Source organism: Euprymna scolopes, chromosome 7 (assembly GCF_053919585.1).
Source record: "Euprymna scolopes isolate OS-2025 chromosome 7, ASM5391958v1, whole genome shotgun sequence".
NCBI lineage: Eukaryota > Metazoa > Mollusca > Cephalopoda > Sepiida > Sepiolidae > Euprymna > Euprymna scolopes.
The window spans coordinates 123,876,484-123,901,282 of NC_136488.1; the positions used below are offsets into that span (position 1 = coordinate 123,876,484).

Below are 24,799 nucleotides of genomic sequence, written 5' to 3' on the forward strand. Positions count from 1 at the left end.
TCTCAAATAGTCACTTTTTATGAAGTATTTGCCAACAAAGATAGCTGCTGACATTTTTTTATGTGTCGGCGGCCATCTTTGTTGGCTAACATAAAAAAAAGAGTAAAAGTGAATATTTAAAATGAAAAAAGAATATTTAAAACTACTTTAAAAGACTAAAAAAATAAGCAAGGTAGATACAAAAGATAACTTTTATTGCCTATGGCGATATTTATTTATTGTATATTTGATTTTTTTATTTATTTATTTTTTAAATTCTTTTTGTTTGTTGGTTTCACTGTACAATCTCCATTGAATTTAATCTCCATAAGGAAGGCATAAAATTGCAAAGCCGTTCTATTATGGGAATTAATTCCCCCACCCCCCCACCCAGGTGGGGTATTATGTATGTATGTAAACAGGCAAGAAATAATTTTCCCGAATTTGTACAAAATCAGAAACAGCAGATCTTGAAAAAATATTTTTTATTTCTGAATTTTGGAGATGAGGATTGATAATTTGGATTATTCTACCTACTGCTCTCATCTTTAGTGTTATTCTCACAACACACTGGCTGATGTAAAGTCCAACCTTATTCAGGTGTATCTGCAAGGACCCATGTCGTAACGGATAAAATACTAAGTAAATATTCAGTTTTAAGTGGAGCTCTTTTGGAAGTTGAAGCTTCAATCTTCAGTGCAAGCAGTACTAGGAATTTTACCCGGTTATGACTGATGGAATAAGAGTATGTTACCCTCCTGGATTAAAAAGAGTTCTGTTGGAAATCCTGTGCAGATTCAAAAGTCCAATAAAATACATCTGGAGAAGGTCGAAGGTTACAGTGGCCGAAAGGTTGTGCGAATAATATTCAAAATGAAAATAGTAGTTCAAATAATACAAAATATTTTCTTAGCTGACAGAGCTTTATCTTCCATTATACATTTCTTGAACAAATAAAGGACTCAATATTATATTTGGTAGAGCTCTTAGCTTTATCAGCTTACTGCAGTTTCAAGATACTTCCAATCCTCAGAAGTTTCTGTAGCAAACAAAATACAAAACTGAAAGAAAAGGAAAAAAATTGTCTTTAAGATACTTGTGATGATTGATGATACTGTGAAACTGCAGTAAAGTTTTAATGCTAAGTCTGTTTTATCATTTAGTGTGTGAAGAAAAACGGTTCAAATAAAATGGAAAATGTAAATATACCAACACGCATCTAAAGAAATAGCAGCAACACTAGAGGATGACTTCCAATCTGTAGTGGAATGGGGACAAAAATGGATTGTCACATTCAATGCTGCCAAGACTAAACTTGTTTCCTTCAATAATTACAAGAAACCTTCTTTACCACCAATAGCAATGGCCAAAGAGTCTTTATCTAAAAGTACATCTTTTAAACTCCTTGGCCTAACGTTCACAGGAAACACGAGTTGGAACAATTACATTGAAAGCATTGCCAGGACCGCTGCGAAGAAGGTAGGCTCTCTCTACCATACTAGAAAACTACTAACACTCGAAAGTATCCTGTACCTCTCTAAGGCCACCATTCGCCCATGTATGGAGTATTGTTGTCACATTTGGGCTGGTGCATCTGTTACTAGTCTCTCGCTCCTAGACAAGGTTCAAAAGAGAGTCGCCAATCTGATAGGTCCTGTCATCTAAGCTTAAGCCTCTGTCCCATCGACGAAATGTTGCATCCCTCTGCCTGTTCTACAAGTATTTTAATGGTGAATGCTCTGACGAACTGCAAGCACTTGTGCCTCCACGATGTAGATACCCTCGACAAACCCAACAGGCAGCTAAATCCCACCCCCACACAGTAGAGATCCCTAGATGTAAAAGAGCTTTCTACTCCAGTTGTTTCTTTCCCAGAACCGCTAGACTCTGGAATTCCATTCCAGGTCCCTGCTTCCCCAACTGTACTGACATGCAGAAGTTCAAGTGTAATGTGAACCGACACCTTGCTGGCCAACTCCCTACATAGTACCCCAGTAGCTGTTGCCCCTGATAGTAGCCCCCTACACCTAAGTGGCAATGTGCCTTGTTTGGGGTGATGAAAAAAAATAACAAAAAAACAATGCATTTGTGTTGACTCATGGACCTAGTTTAATATTTTGTCTTTATTATTCAAGATTTTGACAGAATGAGTGAAAATTTGAAATAATTCCCAATTTTACGAACACATGATAAGGAAGAGGGTAAATAAAAAGATGCAAAAATAAAATTAAAAAAAAGGAAGAATTGTTAATAATAATAACCTTTATCATTATATGAAATAAACTTTGTGTGTTTGAATTCATTTCCTTATGGACTCTAAAAAATATAGACCGATTTTTATGAAATTTCACGCAAAGGTATTATATGTGCCTGGCAGTGTTCTTAGATAGGTTTTGTTTTAGAATGTCTTCGATAAGTATTGATAATCGATAATCAAAAAATCTGATGAAAGAAGGAACAGGCGATTTTCACCAAAGTTAATACCTTACACAGCCTAACATCACAAATGTATTTTAGAAGTTTTATTATCACACAAGCTGAAAGGCCTGACATATAAAATCAACAGTAGGTTCTTTGATATGATAGGGGAGTATTGAAAATGAATGTTTCTGTTTAAAGCACAATGGAACTATGATATTTGACTTTTGCATTTTAAACTTTAATTGAAGCCATTATATGAAAATAATTTTATAAAATCAACAGTAGGTTATTTATATTGCAATGTAGACTACAATACGAGAGGTATGTGAAGCTTCTCCTTGATGCACCGCAGTGAATCCCCAAATAGAGCAGGTGATTGATTTGATTGAAGAATGAACGATTTCATCGATTTCGATGATAATAAAAATATTCAAGTGTGAAACATTCGTTGATCATCATTAAATTCTGGGCAATGTTGGGTTATCCTGCTAGTAGCAAATACAGGGAGATTTCTAGAGAACTAAAAGGAATATGGAACATAAAGAAAATCAATATAATACCAATAATGGTAGGAGCACTAGGAACAGTCAGAAAAAAACTGGGGAAAAAACCAATGGTTATTGCCTGCAAGAAATCAATGCAAAAGTTATTGAAGAAGGAGAGTATTGAAAATCTGGGGAAGTTATTGTTATCCATATTCAAGGGAACACAACTGAACATTATTAGTGAGTACTCTCCTATGTGTGAGAACTAGTGAGTATTAATAATTATAATCATGTCTATTTTACATGCTAACATTTGTTGAATTGCTTTTAGAAATTGACGTCCAAACAAACTTTATCACTGTCTAGATCTTCATTTATCCCGATTTCTCTACAGTCTATGATCTTCCTTTGTCAACAGAACCTGCTACCTCAACTGTTGTATATATATATTAATTCAAGAACACGCATCTATTATTTCAACATGGCCATATCATGAAAGTAGATATTACAAACCAGTGATAGTGTGCAAAAATAGGTAAATATAGTGAAATTTCTTTAAGTTCAACTTATGATAATTTTTTTTTTTTTGAAGATTACTTTGATAAAATTTGAATGTAGACAAAATTTCATCGTTTCTCTTTATAAATGTAGAATTCTTTCTCTTGGGTTGTAAAAAGATACCTTTGAATTTGGGGGTATCAAAACCAAAGCAAAATATGATGAAAGTAAAAATAAAATAGATGAACCCCATAATTTATTAAACCATACCTGTTCACACTGAAACACTTATCACAATATTCTGTGGATCTATATTAAAAAACCTTATTAAACTTTGTGACATATTTCCATTCTATGGAGGTCAGGCGCGAACGAACACCCCATAATTTTATTATGCCATATTTTTTCAAACTGAAACATAATTATCAAAGTATACTTACGCAAATAGATATTAAAAGTCTTTATTAAAATTTGTGCTTATTTCCATTCTATGGAGGCCAGGCGTGAATGCAGGCCCCACAATTTTATTATACCATCCCTATTTAAGTTAAAACATACTTATCAAAGTATTATTATGTACATCTATATCAAAAATACTTGTAAACGTTTTTTTTTTTTAATTTTTAAATTTTTTATTTCCATACTTTGTGGACCAGGCGCATACGCAGACCCCACAATTTTAATGAATCATCATTATGCAAGATCAAACATACCCATTCCTGTGTCTCGATACATCTATCATTATATATGATCAGTTTTCTATAATAGTCAAACATATAGGAGCTTATTCATGATCAGACACACACACACAGACGTTCAGCTTTATATTATGGATATATATATACTAGCAGAGAGACCCGACGTTGCCCAGGATTGAATGATGATCAACAAATATTTCACATTCCTATATTTTTATTTTCATTGAAATCCGTGAAATTGCACTCTAGAGAACCTTCTGTTTTTTTTTTATAAAATTACTTTGTCTAAACTTCTTTCCAGTTAACAAAAAAAAAACATTAAGAAATGTACATGCAGGATTTGAATCTACAGACCACGTCATGCAAAAAAAAAAACATAAATTTTCAAGTCTTATAAAATTCTTTGCAGTTAATGAAAAAAAAAAGAAAAGAAATTCATATGTACCTACAGACCATGTCATGCAAAAAAAAAACATGCTATCAACTTTTTTTATTTTATTACATTTTCACCCCAAACAAGGCACATTGCCACTTAGGTGTACGGGACTACTATCAGGGGCAGCAACTACTGGGGCACTATGTAGGGATTTGGGCAGCAAGATGTCGGTTCACGTTACACTTGAACTTCTACATGTCAGTACAGTTGGGGAAGCAGGGACCTGGAATGGAATTCCAGAGTCTAGCGGTTCTGGGAAAGAAACTACTAGAGTAGAAAGCTCTTTTACATCTAGGGATCTCTACTGTGTGGGGGTGGGATTTAGCTGCCTGTTGGGTTTGTCGAGGGTGTCTACGTCATGGGGGCACAAGTGCTTGCAGTTCGTCAGAGCATTCACCATTAAAATACTTGTAGAACAGGCAGAGGGATGCAACGTTTTGTCAATGGGACTGAGGCTTAAACACAGTAGAATTTTCACGGCCCATTCTTCTATCATTGTTGCTAAGCGACGACATAGAAAAAATGGCTTTACCAATGATAGATAAATTAAAATAGCGGTTTTGATTATCGATAATATTCTGAGACAAAACTTAACTAAGATCACTCCCAGCCTACACTAAAGTTCTTTAAATTTTAAAGAAAATCTGTCTAGCCGTTTTGGAGTCTATAGGAAATGAACTCACGCACACACAAAGAATGAAAGTTGCATTTAAATAATTGTATATATATATATATATATATATATATATATATTTCTTTTTTTAAGTTACTTCAAGTAAGGTTACTAACTTTTCAATAATATGCGATTTAATTTTTAATGTTGGTGTGTTTTTACTTAATGTGTATGACATTATTTGCCTCTAAAAAAATAGTCCCATCTTAATGAACAAGGGCCACTCATCAATATGGTCTTTATATGTAATAGAAAAGGAAACTAGCGATGGCTGAGAGCTTTTAATGTTTATTTATGTGAGAGAAATAGTTAACACATGAGAGGAGGAGGAGAGACTGGTATCCTCTTAATTAGCTTATTAAAAATAAATAGGTGGACACAGCAAACGGATTTTAGGAGGGCATTTCACTCTTGGTGATTATCAAACTTTTCCTTTTTGTAATTATAGCATGATTGCCCAATTTGTCTCACACATGTTCCATAGACAGACTGGTCTCTAGTCCCTGTTTCCCTGTCAATCTTGATATCTGTGACATCATGTGCCATGTCAACTGATATCTCATTTTTTTTCTCTACTGTAACCTCCTTCCCATCATTTTTCATGGTAATCGGTTTATTTCCCAAATTTTGTATCACTTCGACCTGTATATAGTTTGATCCTTGACAAGATTAACACTAGCTGATGACAGAGGTTGGTTGGTTGTTTTTGTTTTACGGCATATCAACCCTTTTCGGGTTATTTAATGCCGAATCCAAAGATTTAAGAAAATTTTTTTTTAAATATAATATATTTGTTGTTTTCACGCCGGTTTCTATTCAACCCATAGTTGGGACCCTAATAGGTACTACCACTCCGGGTCAGAGTGGACCTGGGAGCAATGGTAATTAAAGGGTGGCTCCACACTCCCCAAAACCCACAAGCTGGGGCCCTCACCACTGGATATAGTTTAAGGTCATATCCAGGACCCCCATTGAGGGACTTTTACCCTCTGCAGGGGAGAAGTCGGCGTATTCTAATGCCCCACCGACAGGGCCGGCTGATGACAGAGGGCCATTCATTATGTAAGAAGGACAATTAATTAGTCCCCCTATTCTGCGCACATCTCACTTTATTGTCCAGATTTAATCTTAATCGTTTAAGAAATAACTGAATGTATTAACAACTTTCTCGCGTTTTGTTTTGCGAGTAAATAATCCAAAAAGGGTTGAATTGCTGTTAAACAATAACAAAAAAAAGAAGAAAAAAAAACTTAATTTTCTGTTGTTAGATCTTATAACTTCTGGAAAGTGGCAGTCAAGAAACACACTAACTTTATGAAGCAAAAAGTTTTCAACTCTACTTTTAAGAATTTTCAAATTGTTACATTACAGTATCTTGTGCGTCTCTTTGTTATATTTTCTTATTTCAGATCTGGCACCTTTTATTTTACATTTTTGTTTGTCAATACACTAGAACTCCAGGATACGGCATTAAAAATTAGTAACAAAATACAGTACAGTATATAATGCACATGTATATAATCAAATAACACTGTAAGGTGGGGCAAATACCGTCATCAGGGAGCTGGAAAAATATGCTATTTATTGTTTACTTTTGTTTTCCAGTTTGAAAAGCCTGGATGCCGTGACAACTTTGACTACCCGGATATGGCTCTCGAAGCAGGTATTGTCAATTAATTTATCCACCTATTTTCGGTTATTTGATTTTTAAGCAAAATTAAGATGCATATAAAAAAAAAATCAGTCAAGATGAATTCTGGAGATTGTCAATTTTAATCTGTGAAAGAGATGAAGAAAATAAGAAATTAACTGATGTGATGTTATGAAATTCAGAATGAAAATAGGTTTATTGCATAGAAGCTGATTGCCAATGAATTTGACCTTGTCTCAATCAAATTCAATCCTTATTTGATGATGGAAGTGGTGGTGATGATTTTTGTTGTTATTGTTGGACATCTGTTTCATTTCATATGAATCTCATAATTATTGTTGGCATTCGTTTCCCTGCTATCTTTCTAGTTAGAATTCTTTCTAGAAAGAAATCGGGTACTTGCAGGAAGAACCAACATCCATAAAAAATAAAACATATACATAGAAAATAAAAAAGAACACAAACTGATTCCATGCCAGATGAAGATGTATATTGTCGAAACTATACTGATTTAAATATTTTTAAATACATATCTATTTAAAAATAAAAAATATGTTGCATTGGTTTCTTAACTTACAAGTTCTATTAATATTGTTAGAAAGACTCATCAATGCAAATTTTAAAATAAAACAACTTAGAATGTATTTTGTGTTATTTCAACATAAACCTCTTTTTCAAATTGACTTGGGGGCAGTCTTTTGCCTTATAGGGGACAAAAAAGAAATAATGTCTAACATTCAGATGAATATATATAACTGTTTTCTTATTTTTTATGATTTTAAGCAACTAAAGCTTTGAATGATGCTGGAATCCCTTATTCTGAGATACAACAAGCCGTTGTTGGATATGTCTATGGTAAGATGTTGCTTTTTGTATTATTATTCATCGGACTACTGTTTTCATCTTGAGTGTGATTTTCACAACGTTTCAGTCGATATAACCTCCGACCTTATTCAGGTGTATCTTGTCGAACTCGGGAATTTGGACATAATTTCGAGTGGAACACTTTATTTACTTCACGGGGGTAGCATACTCTTGTTCTGTCAGCCATGACTGGATAGAGGTCCTAAGTAATTTGCAAATGTATATTTCGATCGCCCTCACTGAGGATTGAATCTCCAACCTTCAGGAGAATATCACTTTTACAATTGATTTTTCCCAGGACTCTAACCACTGCGCCATGGGCCCTTTCGTAAACAAGTAAAAGTAAACAATAAATAACAATATATATATCTAATATATATAAACAATATACAATAGATACAGTGGCCCTAGGATACGGTCTTTTCAGGTTACGCTATGAGTACAATATTTTTCCAGCCCCTGGTTACGGTATTTTCCCCGCATTACTGTGTTATTTATAATGTTATAACTGGATAGAGGTTCTAATTAATTTGAAATTGTATTTTTTGATCACCCACACTAAAGATTGAACCTTCAACCTTCAGAAGAATATTACTTTACAATTGATTTTTCCAGGTACTCTAACCTCTGCACCACGATTGACCCGAAGAAGGTCAGCGATTACATTGACCAAAACATTGTGAAAATGACACTCAAAATGAACAGTAGTCCAAAAATTCCAAATAATATGAATAAACAATCCTCATCTAAGAAATTCAGAAATGTAAGCTGTTGTTAACATTGGACTTGAAAACAACTGTTGTAGTTAGCTGGGAAGCAGCCCCATGGTATTGTGTTCCACAGACGGATAGTTCTTGAAAAGAAACTTTGCTCATGAAAATTCTGTTTAGTTTTAGGTACATGGAAGGAGAAAGGAAAATTATTTACAGTGGTTGTAGCTAGACAAGTTTTTTGTCAATGTTTTATAGGGAGGAAACATAGATTGGAGCTCAGTCAGACATCATCTACTAGATTTTGTCATCTATTTTGTACTTTGTCAAGGTGTAAGCCTTCCACTTTCATGGACTGTTGTTCACAGCCACAGTGGTTATAAGTTAAATGTGTTCCCCAAACCACAGGATCACAAATGCAATATTGTCTAGTCTTGGACCCCTCAAATATATTTAGACTTTTGTTAGTCGTTGGAACTATGCATATAACATCAGTTTTAGCTCTGAGGTGCACAAAATGTGCAGACCCTAAGTCAGAGTGGCAACACAATTTTCACACTTTTTGGCTGGAAACCATCGTCGCTGGAAATGTTTGATTTTTAAATGTCTGAAAAACTGAATCATTTTCAAAACATGAAAAAGGTAAGAAAATAAATAATTAGTAATCATTTTATCAAAAATAATAATTCAGTTAAATATTCCAATATATATATATATATATATATATATATATATATATATATATATATATATATATATATGATGTAGTCCGTATAGTTATACTTTTCTGATTCAAAAAAATACATTTTTGGATTAGCTTAGACTTCTGGTTCCAACTTAACATTTCTTATAAGATTTTTGGGTAAAGTTTGGGTTGGCAATATTGATCCTAAGTCCAGATAATTTGTAACTGACACCAGCAAAGAGACATATGATCATCCAAAAACCCTTGAAATCTCTGCAGCCCCCCCCCTTAAAATTCTTATTTAATAACTTTCCTTTCTTTTTCAAAACGGAGAGAATTGTGTAAATTAATATATTTTCTTTTTCCCTCTTTTCCCAAATCAGATAGAATTCTAATGAATACTCTTTCTCTTTGTTATCTCCCTTTCTCAAATCCGAGTGATATCTATACTCCCAGACCCTAAAAAATATCTTTTGACAACTTTATCATTTACACAATCCACTGACCTTGCCGACACCAATTACAAACAATCTTGACTGAGTTACAGGTCAGCGCTCTCTTTTAAGTATCTGGGAACAATTATATTTTGCATTTAATAAATTTGTAGACTTTTCTAATCTGACAATACTGTCACATGTCAGAATATACCAGCAAAGTTATTCAACTTCACCCGGGATCCATAATATTATCACAAAGGCAGGAAAAGGTGTTCTGAATGGCACTCCATCAAATGTGGCAGCAGTACTTGATCTTAGGATGTATTTTAATTTTACGCACATAATGCATAATGATATAAATTTTTTTAAGTAATTTTAATTTATAATTTCAAAGCTCAGAGTAATCATAGGGTGATTGTTCAAAACATGTTTTGGACGAATGAAAATGACCAAATCGAGTTCTCAATTTAAGTGGTAACTGGGTGCATCAGTCCCATATTTGATAAAATTTTTTAGCTAATATCCATAACAGACCAAGTGGGGATTGATTGAACGCCCCTCTTAGAATGTGTGAAATGAAGGCTCTTTTTGGCCAATTATAAAATAGTAGAAAATGTGAAGCAATCTGATTGGTTAAGCCAATTGGAATAGTCACTTCAAGTGAAAATTCTCAATAAAACAACTACCCTCTTTTTTTTCTGAGATGACTGCTTGCAAACAGGAATGAAAAAAAAATAAGATGAATAGGTTAAAGCTATTTGTTTAAAACATTGTTTAATGTGTATATAAGAATAAATTTAAGTTTATAGAAGGCAGAAAAATGCAAAGGTGTGATGTAATAGACTTAAACTGATACAACTTAAGATATAATGATGGAACCATCTATGCAGTTTCACTTTTATTGATCCAACTCATATATATATAAAATCATACATATATACATGTTTTATTTTAAAAAATTTTTTTGATACAATATTTTATATGTAGGATGTTCTTACTTATGCCACAAAACAAAATGACCAAATCATCTGTTCTTAAATACCAAGGAATACTTTAATATTATTATTGTTTTTTGTTCTATATATGGAATTATGTTGCTTTATTTTATTTATTTTAAATTAAAATAGATTCATCGTCTTTTTTTTTTTTTTTTAACAGGTGATTCAACTTGTGGACAGCGAGCAGTATACGAATTAGGCTTAACAGGAATCCCAGTTTATAATGTAAATATTTAATGTATACTAAGAAATTTTTTCTTTTTTATCTTGCGTATGACTTGACACTGCATTCAACTATGAAATTTGGAAGCTTCGGAGAGGATGGAGTGATCCTTTTTGTTGTCATTACTCTCAGGTTGATTCTGACTTGAAGTGATAGCATCTGTCAGAATCATATCTATGGGTTAATAAAATCCATTCTGAATATGACATGAAATATAAAATTGGTCTTTGTACTCTCCAGATGTCTCCAAACGTCTTTTACTGAATTTTCTCAAATGTTATTACAATTAAAGACACCTGAAAAAAAGCCCCAAAATACAACAAAAAAAATGTTGTTCATATATAAACAACCATAATGAGGATAACTGTTCGAATAATGTGACACCTTCTTGTGACAGTTTATCCTGAGTTCGTTCAGCTAGCCCCTTCCAATCAATTTACTGTGTCCCGAATAGAGGCTGACAAAACACAGCAGTCCATTGCCAATGTTGAGATGTATAACAGCCATTATCGATTCCACTGGCAAATATCATAAATATACAAACTAATAATCAGTTCCATATCCTATTTCACCATTCTAAGCCTACTTTTTGAGTTGTTCACCATTTTGTTTTGTCCTGCCTCCATTTGGAACTGGATTAATGGCTGTTCTGATGAATTTTCAATCTTGTTTGCAACAAAAAGTATATTGGATCATTATTTGTATTTAAATAAATGAAAAAAAAAAACTTAAAACGTATCGAAATTAGAACACATCAAATGAAAAATGTATGATTTTTATAACAGCACATAAACGCAGGTGTGATCCAGAACTCAATTGTTGAACCTATATTATTCCTGATCTTCATAAACAAAAACTGCTGCTTCGATTAAATATAAAACTTGCTGAAATCAATCGGTAATAAAATTTTGGATTTTAAAAATATAGACAAATATTTTTTAGGATTGATTGACTGAACAGTTTAAGTACATTTTGCTTTATTGAGGTAAAAAAATAGGAGAGGGGCACGAGTTAAATTCTAGTGTTTTTACTGACATCCTTGTTTTTGCTACTGTTGTCACCAGACAGATGATATGCAATTTTGAAACTGGGTTCAATTATAGTTAGGTAACGTACATTCTAACTACCGGTATAGCACTACTGGAAGCGGTGACAAGGTAAATCAGTTCCTTCGCTTTTTTCTCTCATGCCTATATCTCTCCTGCACATGTACTCTTTTTTTCATTACGTTTTTCTGACCTGCTTTTTTTTTTTTTTTTTAAATAATCATTGAAAAGTTTTTTAAATCTTATTTTGATTAAAGATTATTGAAATTAGTTTTTTTTTTTTTAAAGAATTATTGAAAAGTTTTTTTAATCTTATTTTGATTAAGGATTATTGAAATTAGTTTTATTTTTTTTTTTAATAATTATTGAAAACACTTTTTAAGATATTTTAAAACTATTTTGGGAATATTATGCATAGGATACATTTGTTTTAATGATGTTTGAAATTTTATTATTTTGATTTCAATAATCTTATTTTCATACTTTCATAAACATGTATTTATTATTTAAATTTAAATTAAAAAAAAAAACTTATTTTTATAATTTCATAAACATATTACTTATAAAATGTCAAATAAAATAAAAACTTAAAAAAATGTTGTTATTAAAAGTGCAAATAAAAACCAATTGCGTTCTTTTTATCTGTATAATTTTGTTAATTTTTATTGTATACTTTTCAATAATGTCCTTTTCTTGTAATTTTATTTTAATAAATCACAATAGAAATACTGAAGAACAATAAAAGTGAAAGAACTGATTTGTCTTGTCACCGCTTCCAGTAGTGCTATGCCAGTAGTTAGGATGTACGTTAGCTGACTATAACCTAGAGTTCTTTAATTTCTATATTAATAAAACTATGAAATAACTTCATGTATGTTTATACAGGGTGTCCAAAAAGTCACTGAAGTATTTTGAACTTAAATAGATTCTTTATTTTTGATATCTTTCTGTAATTTTAACACAATCTGACTAAGACATTGAGAAATTAAAAAAAAAAATGGAAAATTCAAACAATCTTTATTTATGAAAAATAATGTCTTTTAAATGTTGTCCATTTTCAGCTTCGCATATTTGTGCTGTTTCCAAAATATTATTTATGACAGATTGCAGAATCTCTGGATTGCGATTTAACTCCCTTATTTCGTTCCTAATGTTTTCCTTCAATTCTTGCAGGGTTTGAAGTTTGTTAACATAGATTCTTTCTTTAATTGTAACTTGGGCTATTTCTTACATGAAAATGGCGTCGATAAGCTCTTTCAGTCAGAACAATTGATCCCTGATTTTGGTAAAACAACTTCACAACTTGCGCACGTTGTTCCATGCTATATTTATCCATAATTAATTTCCAAAATTTTATCTGTAAAATATTTGAAATAGAGAAAAAATAATCATTAATGATAAAATGACAAAGATTTTCAACACTTCAGTGACTTTTTGGACACTCTGTACTTGTTTCACAACAAAATGATAAAGACTAAGTCACCTTCTTTCTGAAACATTATCTTGTACAAACTTAAGTATTCACCGTGTATAAGTTGACAACCAGTTGCAAACACATAGCCGCAAGAATATGCACCTTTATTGCTTACTAGCAGGGAAACCCAACGTTGCTCAGGATTGAATGAGGATCAACTCTCCCATATTTTTCTTGTCATTGAAATCGGTGAAATTACCCATTTTTCAATTAAATCAATTGTCACCGGGAGGAAGCTTCACATGTCTCCCTGCAATAACTTAGTCTACAATACATTGTAGTTTATATTGCACTGTAGAGAACAGACTGTTGATTTTATAAAATTGAATTGCGGTTTAAAATGCAAAAGTCAAGTATCATGGTTCCATTATGCTCTGAACAGAAACATTCATTTCGAACACCCCCTGTCGTTTCAAAGAACTTACTGTTGATTTTATATGCTGGGCGTTTCTACTTGTGTGGTAATAAAACTTCTCAAATGCACTTGTGATGTTAGGCTGTATAAGGTGTTAACTTTAGTCAAAATCGCATATTCCTTCTTTCATTGGATTTTTTTTATTATTGATTATCAATACTTATCGAAAACGTTCTGATACAAAACCCTGCTAAGAACACTGCAAGGCACATAAAGTACATTTGCATGAAATTATAAAAAAATCAGCCCAGCCGTTCAGGAGTCGATAGGAACTTTTTCTCTCTCTCTCTCTCAGACACACAGACAAAGTTCCTTTTATATAATAGTAGAGATATAACATTTGTTTGTTTTTATATAATCTGTTAAATAAAGACATTTTCTTCGTTTTATTATTATTATAATTTATTTAAGAAATTTATTTTTACATTAAAAAAATATATTTTAATTTTATTATTAGGTAAATAACAACTGTTCTACTGGCGCTACTGCTCTGATGATGGGAAAGCAATTAATTGAAGGAGGTAAGTTGAAACTGAAAACAATGTTGTCAGTGTGTTAAATATTGAACTTCCCTGTGCCATACACGGTAAATCTGTAGAGATGAAAGCAATTGTCAAAATTTTATTAAGTTGTATTGACAACATATTAATAGTTAGAATAACTGAAATAAAGTGATGTCTTTTCTTGGTTAGTTTCGCATGTCAGGTTCTTATTAATTGAGAGTTCAATGTTTGATAGAATGTTTCAAGTGAGACGGATGTCGTCTGTAAGACGTATAGTGCTGACATTTTTGTTTGCTATCACTGAGTTCACAAGCTTGTATGATCCAATAATCAGTCGTAAACCTGTGGAGAGTTACTTGGTTTGTAGGTTTGATATTTCTTGAAACTGTTGTTATGTCCTAGGAACGGCAACCAACTCTCCAGGGGATTAAATATGATGGGCACATGAACGATAGAAACATCAAAGATGAATCACTAGGTTGACTTGACGTTGGCTACATCTGCTGGTGCTTCTCTTCTTGACATCATTACAGGCAGGGTTTTATTGTTGTTGTTGATAGCAGTGGCCGCTTTGCTGGAATTGAATGCTTGTACAAATAAGCGATAATACATCTTTTTTATGAAAATAAAATTATTTTATTTTTAACAATCAACTTCAAAGTCCATTCTCAACCGTCCGTTATCAGCTGGCGCAAAACTGCCATATGCCTCGCCAGCATGCGACCTGTTCTGTTTGGAGTTCCAGCTTAAACTATATAAAACAATTTTTTGTCTCTTTAAAAAGAGAGTGATAAGAAAAGAGAGAAGAACGAAAGAAAGGGAGAGAGATGAAGAGAGACATGCATACACATAAAGAAAACAAAGCGACTGAAATATTTTGTTTTTTAATTCTGAAGACAGCACCCAGGTTTGATCTTTCACTGTGCACCTGATTACATAAACAATCTCTGGTTGCACCCATCACCTGTAAAACTGTTGAGTTGGCAGACCCGATATTTTGGATATCTGCACCAGTGCATCACTGTGCACTTCTACACAAGTACATGACAAGTCTGGCACAAGATGGAGCTTCATTGTGCCACATTGTGGTAGCTTTTTGTTTTATGCCATGTGCTGATTTAGTTCATGCTCCCTTGTGGCAGGTCTGAAAGAGTCTGAGGATTGGATCTAATGCATTTGCTTTAAGTATGAAACCGATCAGCTCTTAGTGATAGGTGTGAAATATTAAAACAGCATTTATTTTTAAAATATTATGTAGGTGTTTATTTTCTGTGCTTTAGATTGGCTGAAAAAATTTTTTATTTTAGATTCTTATTCAATTAAAAGTTGGCTGTTTATTTAAATAATTCAGTAATCATAACCATTACGGAATTGGCTGTTTATTTAAATAATTCAGTAATCATAACCATTACGGAATTGGCAAAGTTATAATTCCGCAGATAAGCAACACGATAATTATACTTAAATCATTACGCAATCACGTTTTTATAAAAATAAAAAATAATAGCATCTACCCCCGAAAAGTGAAGAAGGTCGACCGAAACATTGTGAGAATAACAACCAAGATGAGAACAGTAGTCTGAACAACCCAAATAATACAAACTATTAATCTATTTTGATTTTTATTTTGGATGTATTTTTTTTAGGTCTTGCTGAATGTGTACTTGCACTTGGTTTTGAGAAAATGTCATCGGGTTCACTTAAGTTAGCCGTAAGTAATACGTTTTCTTTTTTCTTTTTTTTTTCCTCGTTATTGCACCTACAATTGCATCCTCCGCCATTGTTAGACATTTTTGCACGTTGGATATACATTTATGATCCAGTGGCCTATCTTCCTAAAAACCTGGGAGGGGGAGTAAAAGTGATCTATGACAGCCTGGCTAGCCTACAACGCATATACTAACAATGGTGTATTTCATGATTATGAGTGGTGTACCAGAGATAATAAAAGAAAAAAAACACGACTGCATGTGCAAAATTTTTTTTTTTTTTTTTTAAGTACAGGGTGGGCCAAAATAAGGGTCCTATCTTTAAATATAATCATATATATATATAGGACCCTTATTTTGGCCCACCCTGTATAACAGGAATTTAAATAAATCGTTTCTAAAAGAGAATTAATTTTAATGTGAAACATTTTCATTTACTTTTCTTTGTTCCATTCGTAGATAGAACTAAAATTTTACATTTTTTTAAAACTTCCAATTCAATTTATTTGGCAAAAAATAAAACCAGCATACTTCAATTGCAATGTAGGGTAAAGGTTGTAGAAATTTACACAGAAGAAGAGGATACAGTAGCCCAGATTGAATTATTGCATTGTTAGTGCATTTATTAAGTCACTTGAAAGTCTAATCAAAGTTCCTGCATCCTAATTGAGAGTGTCCCTCCTTTAGTTCAATCAAAATTGACAGTGAAATTATCTTTTGTAGTGTCTGTGTAGACCTCTTTCTGGTGCTGGTGTGAATATGTCATGGTGCCCATTGAGAAGATTCTAGGTCAAAATGAGATCACAGAGTAATTCTCAGTGCTCAAGTGAAAAAAAAGTTAACCCTTTTGGGTCGGTTTTCATAGGGCAGATCTGATAGACGCTGCACAATTTGAGAATCCAGTGTTTGAATTCTCTCAAGATACTGGATATCATGCATTAGATATGAAGCAGAGGATACCATACTCTAACAGCGGTCTGATGAGGGAAACATAAAGATGGAGAAATATTTTAAGAGTCAGTACAAGAAAAAGAATGCTCCTTCCTGAATGCTGGAAGGATGAGTTCATCTCCTTGAGCATCATCCAGTCTCATCACTGAAAGCTGAATCGGAATGAGAGCCCACTGCAATATGGTATCATCTATTGATATTAAGATCTGTCCCATTCAGTGGACCATTTCCAAGCACATTGAAGGTTAGACTCAATTTTACTTCTACAAGTCATTGTTATCAGCAAATAGGAGCACATTTCCATCAATCACTTCTGGTATGTCATTTATACAAAGTAGAAAAAGAATAGGACTCAGCACGGTTCTTTGAGGAACACTATTCACCCATGTATGGAGTATTGTTGTCACATTTAGACTGGTGCATCTGCTACTAGTCTCTCGCTTCCAGACAGGGGTCAAAAGAGAGTTGCAAACCTGATAGGTCCTGAACTATCATCTAAGCTTCAGTCTCTCTCCCATTGACAAAATGTTGCGTCCCTCTGCCTGGTCTACAAGTATTTTAATATTGAATGCTCTGACGAACTACAAGCACTGGTGTCTAACTCTGTCCCGTGGGGAGGCATTGTAAATAGATACAATAATATCAGCATGTGCATATTTATGCTGAACATCTACACAATGCCAACAACAGTATATTTTTAATATATGAAAGAGTCCACCATGGAATTTTTACAGCTCTCACTAGTTAATAATAAAAGAAAATAAATATTCTAAAAAATAAAAATGTCACTAAAGTAAGTAAAGTTTATCCTTTCATATAAAGTACTTTAATCTTTCATGCTTAATGTGTCCATAAGAACATATGAATAGCAAACTATTTTTATATGTATGCTGCTATTTGTGTGAGTGTGTGTGAGAGAGAGAGTTCCCTATGGTCTCTAAAACAGCTGGGCTGATACTTTTTTGAGATTTCACACAAATGTAGTTTATGTGTCTGGGAGTGTTCTTAGATAGGTTGTGTATCGGAATGCCCCCAATAAGTATCAAAAATCGATAATTGAAAAAAATTCAACTAAAGAAGGAATAGTACGATTTGGACCAAAGTTAACACTTTGATACAGTCTAACATCACAAGTGCATTTTAGAAGTTTTATCACCACATAAGCAGAAGGGGCCCCATGTATAAAATCAACAATAAGGTTCTTTGATAAGACAGGAACATGTACAAAATGAATGTTTCTGTTTAGAGCACCATTAAATCATGATACTTAAGTTTTTCACTTTAAACTTTAATTCAAGCCATTATATAAAATAATTTTAAAAATCAACTGTAGGTTCTCTTGCTGTATATTGGTTTATATTGGTGGAGATGATATATTAAAACGTGTCATGTGTTATCTAGTGGATGTAAGATATTGTTCTTTTAACAGACAAATAATAAACGTATAAATCGTATGTATGTTGTGTGAGCACATGATATTGACATGTAAGCTGAATCATGTTGTATCAGACTTATCACACGGGGTATTTTTACAGTTCATATATAAGAAGAATAATATATGTTTCATACCTTTTTCTTGAAGAGTTCTTCTGTATCTTCCCGCTGCTCCATGACAAACCATGAAGCGATCAGCACCATATAATTGAGACATCTGTTCTTATTTGTGAAACCATTAAAACAACTCTTTATATTTTTGTAATATAAATTTATTACAGTTGTCTCAAATGGTTTTCACAGGATCTGCAGTTAGTCTACATTTTCTCTTCATACAGCTCGCTCCCTAGCTGTCTGTCCACCCCTGTCTAGACGTCTGTCCGCTCTGGTGGTCAATCCTTAACTCAATCTCTCCAAAACTAACTATATCACATGTTCTCTTACGTCACCTAATTATGTGTCTCATACCAATCTAATCCACAACTAGTTATTTGTTTATTCAAAACCCCAAAATAATGTTTATATATATTTTCTATTTTCACATTCATTTTGCGATTCACACGTCAATCATTTCTTTCGCAATTTAATTGTTTATTCTTCTAATCATAATAACTGATCCAGCGACCATCCGTCGTTCAAATCAATTAATAAGAATACAATAACGATAATAATAATGTTTTGACCTTTGACCCCACTTGCCACAGTTAACAGATACTACGCTATGATCACAGCCTAAAGGGTCATAACATTTCACTCTACAGTTCAATCTATTGTTACTGCAGGGAGGCATGTGGAGTTTCCTCTTGATACGTTGTGGTGAGTTTCATACTATAGAAATAAATCAATTGAATTGATTGAAAAATGGGCAAATTTACCGATTTCGATGACAATAAAAGTATTGGCAGTATGAAAGATTCGTTGATCCTAATTCAATCTCGAGCAATGTCAGGTTTCCTTGCTTGTAACTGATTTATATATTAATATGATAGTGTGTGTTCTTTTCTGTGTCGTTTAATTATTATGTTCTTCTATTTCTTGTCATAAATAATTTTACCAAGAGTTTTGGTTTCGGTTTCGATTATGGTTGAAGGAACTCAAGTTATACATATATATATATATATTTTCATAAGTTTTTATTTCGGTTCTGATTCCATCTAATGCACTCAAGTCATATGGATATATATATATATTTTTTTTAAATCACAACTTTATAATATATAAAAATCGATAGAACATTTAATCTATAATAATATATGCAAAATCTGCAAGAATTAAAATATATTTAAGCGTACTTTACGACCGGGCTTTGCCGGGTGTTCGTGTTCGCTTAGATAAATACTTTTGCAGTTTTAACAAAAAAGCTACAATAATATCAGAGCATCTCTATTTACACTGAACATCTACAGAATGCCAACATCAATATATTACATATAAATGAGTCCCCTGTGGAATTTCCACAGGTCCTGCTAGTAAATATATTATTGCTTCTTGAATTTAGTAACTAATTATCAACAAAAATTCAGAATTGTCGTTAAAGTAAGTGAAGTTCATCTGGTAGCTATTGGAAATCCTTTTCTCTACACTATCATTCTATTAACCTTGATCACCGACCACATTTGAATGCAACTCTGCATTCAAGTTTCAAGTCTTGACATTGATGTTTGCTACGTCTAGTCATACAGAGTTGTAGAAAACAAAACAGCTGATTATTGTATTCTATCAATATGTCTCTCTCTCAAGAATTTCTAATATACATATATGTGTACAAAAATGCATATGGTGATATATATATATATTAGCAGTTCAGCCTGGCTTTGCTTGGGCCCCTATGTACTGTTCATAACTTTATGTGCATATGTATATATGTATTAAAAAGTTTGACTCATGTCCAGGTAACCTACATCTAAAATTTCAAGTGTTTAGACCTAGAATTGGTGGAGGAGTTTAGTAGAGTCTGTAAAGGTCAACTCTTTCAACTTTGATCTCTAGGCAGCCAAATTTTCGCCCAAAAACTGATTTAAAAAAAACTTGCTGCATGTCTGAATACCCTTTATGTAAAATTTCAAATGTTTAGACACAAAATTGGTTGAATAGTTTGCTAGAGACCGCAATGGTCAAATCTTTTGAACTTTGACCCCTTGATAGCCAAATTTTCGGCCAAAAACCAATTAAAAAGCTTGCCCCATGTCTGAATATACTTTATGTAAAATTTCAAATATTTAAACCAAAAATTTGCTGAGTAATTTGGTAGAGACCACAGAGGTCAATTTTTTTTAAAACTTGGATCCCTTAACATTTATTGTTTTGGGCTCTAATCAAATTAAAAGTTTGATCCATGTCCAAGTAACCTACATCTAAAATTTCAAGTGTTTAGATCCAAAATTGGCAGAGGAGTTTGGTAGAGTTTTCAAAGGTCAAATCGTTGAACTTTGACTCCTTGACAGACAAATTTTCGGCCGAAAACAGATTAAAAAGATTTTCTCAAATCTCAATATACATTATGTCAAATCTCGAGTCTGTAGACTGAAAATTGACAGAGTAGTTTGGTAGGGAAATGTACACACACAGACATTTTCACTTTTATAGATATATGAGCCAAAACAATTGTTTACTCTAATGAACAATAAAAGAATTTTTCAATGAGCATGAGTTTTTGTTTCCTGTATTAAACGTGGTTAAAAAATTAAACATGTGTATGTTATAACTTTAATGATTTCATATTTTTATACTCGCAGACCGTCTTGTTTGACTTTAAGACTAATCGGTGTAGGTATACAGCTAATTGGATAATCACATGATAATCTTAGACCTCAAGTCTTGTAATGTGACATATATAACTGCACCCATCTGACCAGCTATGAGAATGAGAAATGTAAATACTGCATTTCCTCAGTACTATTAAATTGTATATTAACCAATGAAACAATTATTCCTACACAGTGCTCTCCCTTTTAATAATTAAATATTTATGTATCCACAGACAAGCTGGTTTAGCCTCATCAGTGTGGCTATACAACTGATCAACGTATTTTATGTTTAACTACCAACCTTATTACCTTAGTTTAAGTAATTAAAAGGAGATTTTTATTTTGGAGGGAGCTCTAAATTTGAAGCAAAAAAAATGGTGTATGAGAGTACAAAAGGTGTATTCATTTGGATTTCAGTTTCCATAGTCTAATGGTATCCATTAGGCAAATCATGCAACTTCCTATAAAATTCTGTTTTCAAAATAAAATTTGTTATCTATAATATAAATCTCACCTGTCTGTTTAAATGTATGTATGTATGTTTGTATGTCTCGCAAAAACTTTCAACAGAGGCGACGAATTTTCACAAGATCGGTATCGTTTTGAAGCTCGACCCTTTAGACGACAAATCAAAAGATTAGCCAAAAACATTAATTCTTTCACCCTCAACTGAGCACTTTTCTACAAGCAAGGGTCGCTTTTGTTCGCCAATATTTTCGAAAATCATTACGTATTTTCGATTGTCTAGCCTTAATTTAAACCTACGTCACTTCCGATTTGGCAATGGGCGCAACAACTAATGTCACTTTTTTTTTATTTTTGTTCTTCACTTTCTTTTCCTCCTTCGCGGTATGGGTTCGAGCCTGCCTGCCTAGTACCATTTTTTTTTTTTTTCAACCAACTCCTTTACACACACCTCCACTTTCTTTTCCGTCTTCGCGTCATGGGTTTGAGCCTGCCTGCCTAACCATTTTTTGTTCAACACACACCTCCAAATACCCGGGAAACGTCGGCCACCCAAGTTAGTTTTCTAATAAAGTACACAGCGAACACAATGCATCAAAATTATCATTTTTATATATTTTCCGAGAATTTTTTATTTTTTTTTTATTTTTTTTATTTTTTTATTTTTTCTCTAATCTCTAGTTTTCTGATCGTACTAACCCACTGGACAAACATGTGTCCACCATGCTGAACCTATATGAATTTGAACCATCTCCTGTCACAGCCCAAATGTTTGGAAATGCTGGAAAGGAGCACATGAAAAAATATGGTAAGAATTTTCAATACTGTCTATCATGCTAATATTGAATAAATTGTTTTCAATTTCTATAAAATTTGGTCCTAGATATGACCTTAAACTATATCCGATGGTGAGGCTCAAGCTTGCGGGCTTTGGGGAGTGTGGAGCCACCCTTTAATTGCCATTGCTCCCAGTCCACTCTGACCCAGAATGGAAGTATCTGTTAGGGTTCCAACTATGGGTTAAATAGAAACTGACTTGAAAAAAACAAATATATTGTATTAAAAAACTTTTCTTCAAAATAACTGGATTTGGCATTAAATAACCTGAAAAGGGTTGATATGCCATAAAACAAAAACAACCAACCAACCAACTATAAAATTCAACAGACTTTGAAACTTCTATGCTTTGTCCTTTTTTTTTTTTTTTTCAGGAACAAACAAAGGACATTTTGCTAAAATAGCTTGGAAAAATCACAAGCATTCCACTAATAATCCGTGAGTAAAAATTTAAACTTTTCATTCAATTTTATATGAAAATCATTTTCTAATGAGAATATTATAGTTTTGGTTATAGTCAGCTAATGTACTTCCTAACTTTCAGCGTAACGCTACCAAAAGCGGTGACAAGACAAATTAGTTCCTTTACTTTTATTTTTCTTGAAGCAATTTATTGAAAGATACAATAAAAAGTAACAAAATTATACAGATAAAAAGTAACAAAATTAGTCTTTTTCGATAGTCATCTGCAAGAATTCCTATGGTAGTGCAGGATCAAAGTCAACTATTTTGGGATATTATGTATTGAAGACGTTTTTTATTTTTCTATTTGATGTCTGAAATTTTGTTATTTTGATTTCAATAATTTTATTTATTTTGATTTCAATAATTTCGTTTTTATACTTTCATAAACATATATTTATTATACAATTTCAAGTAAAACTTTTTATTTTTAAAATTAAAAACAAACTTATTTTTATAATTTCATAAAAGATTTCTTATAAAATTTAAAATAAAATAAAAACGTTTAATTTTGTTATTAAAAGTGCAAGTAAAAACTAATTGTGTTATTTTTATCTTTTTATAATTTTGTTAATTTTTATTGTATATTTTTCAATAATGTCCTTTTCTTATATTTTATTTAATAAATCGCTTCACAATAGAAATACTGAAGAACAATGGAAGTGAAGGAACTGATTTGTCATGTCACCACTTTCAGGTATCGCTATGCCGGAAGTACATTAGCTGACTATAACCGTAGTTTCTTACCTTTTAGACATAGAAGATTGATTGTACAAGAGTTGTTCCAAAAGTAAAGTCTCCTATTAAAAATTTTTTTTTTTTTAACTCAAAAAGTTGAAGAGCTATGCATATGGGAGTGCTACCAGAATTTATTTTTCTACATAGTCACCACAATTCTCAATGTAGGGGATGCCCTTTTCTCTTCCCTCCAACCTCTTTCTCACAGAAAAGATGTTGCGAGTCTATCTCTACGTTATCATTATTTTCATAGCAAGTCCTCATCTGAGTTCCAATCTATAGTCCCCCCTCGCCAAACTTTCACAAGAAATCCTCGTCTAGCTGAAAACACTATCAATAATTTCCTCCATTCTTTATCTATGCCTGAACCTAAACGTAGATTCCATGATCAAAGTTTCTTTCTTAGAACTGCACACCTGTGGAACTGTCTTCCGTTTGCCTGCTTTCCAGCTGAGACTACAGTATGGTTGTCTTCAAGTCCAACGTAAACAAGTTCTTGATGAGCCATTCCACTTAAGTTAACAAATTCACCGAATTTCCATTACTAACAATTACTATAGTGTCCAATTGACTACTGTACACTCTTTAACCCTTATCCTCGAGTGGCCTCTGGGCCTTGATAAGTGGTGATGCCTATGTAAAAAAAAAAAAAATATGCATCTTTGCTTCTGATGCACGTCCATGACAGGGGTTATTTTTTTAGTCTCACACCGTCAATATCTGCAACAACGAGATGAAACTTTTAGGCCATGAATTAAGTTTAACTATAACAATGTAATTTGCAATCCTGTCTGATCATTTGAATGGAAAAAAAAAAATAGGAAGCATTTTTGAACATCCCTCATATATTTGATGTTTAAAAAGTATAACCTAACATCTCTTGTGTTTCCCATGACTTAGATTAAGAAAATATTGATTCGCTATCAGCAAAATTCCTCAAAGTCATAATTTATTGTTATCAAAAACAATTTTTTTTTTGTTGTCACATGCACTTACTGTAAAAACTGATTGAGGTAAAACTTATTAAAAAAATCATTTTAAAGAACAAATACGCGAATAAAGTTAACTTCTTTCTTTTTTTAAATATGCAAAATAAGTAATAAAAATATAATAAAAAATATGTAAATAAATAGTATGTATATATATATAGTAATAAAAATAGTAATAAAAAATAATCTAATTCATTCTGTCTCCTGAATCTGGAAATAAAGCACTTGTGTATTATATATTAATTCCTATTTTATTCACAAAAATATTAAG

At 32.5% G+C, this 24,799-nt stretch overlaps 1 protein-coding gene across 2 annotated transcripts in view; it reads left to right on the forward strand.

Annotated features, from left to right (window-relative positions):
- The window catches only part of LOC145279920 (sterol carrier protein 2-like), a 137,129-nt gene that overhangs the window by 60,964 nt on the left and 51,366 nt on the right, over nt 1-24,799 (forward strand). For both annotated transcript variants that reach the window (XM_080131487.1, XM_080131486.1), the window contains exons 2-8: nt 6,796-6,853; nt 7,625-7,696; nt 10,696-10,760; nt 14,151-14,214; nt 15,843-15,907; nt 22,184-22,310; nt 22,714-22,777. In XM_080131487.1, coding sequence (XP_079987613.1) covers nt 6,838-6,853; nt 7,625-7,696; nt 10,696-10,760; nt 14,151-14,214; nt 15,843-15,907; nt 22,184-22,310; nt 22,714-22,777 — 473 coding nt within the window. In that variant the 5' untranslated portion in view covers nt 6,796-6,837. The remainder of the gene's footprint in view (nt 1-6,795; nt 6,854-7,624; nt 7,697-10,695; nt 10,761-14,150; nt 14,215-15,842; nt 15,908-22,183; nt 22,311-22,713; nt 22,778-24,799) is intronic.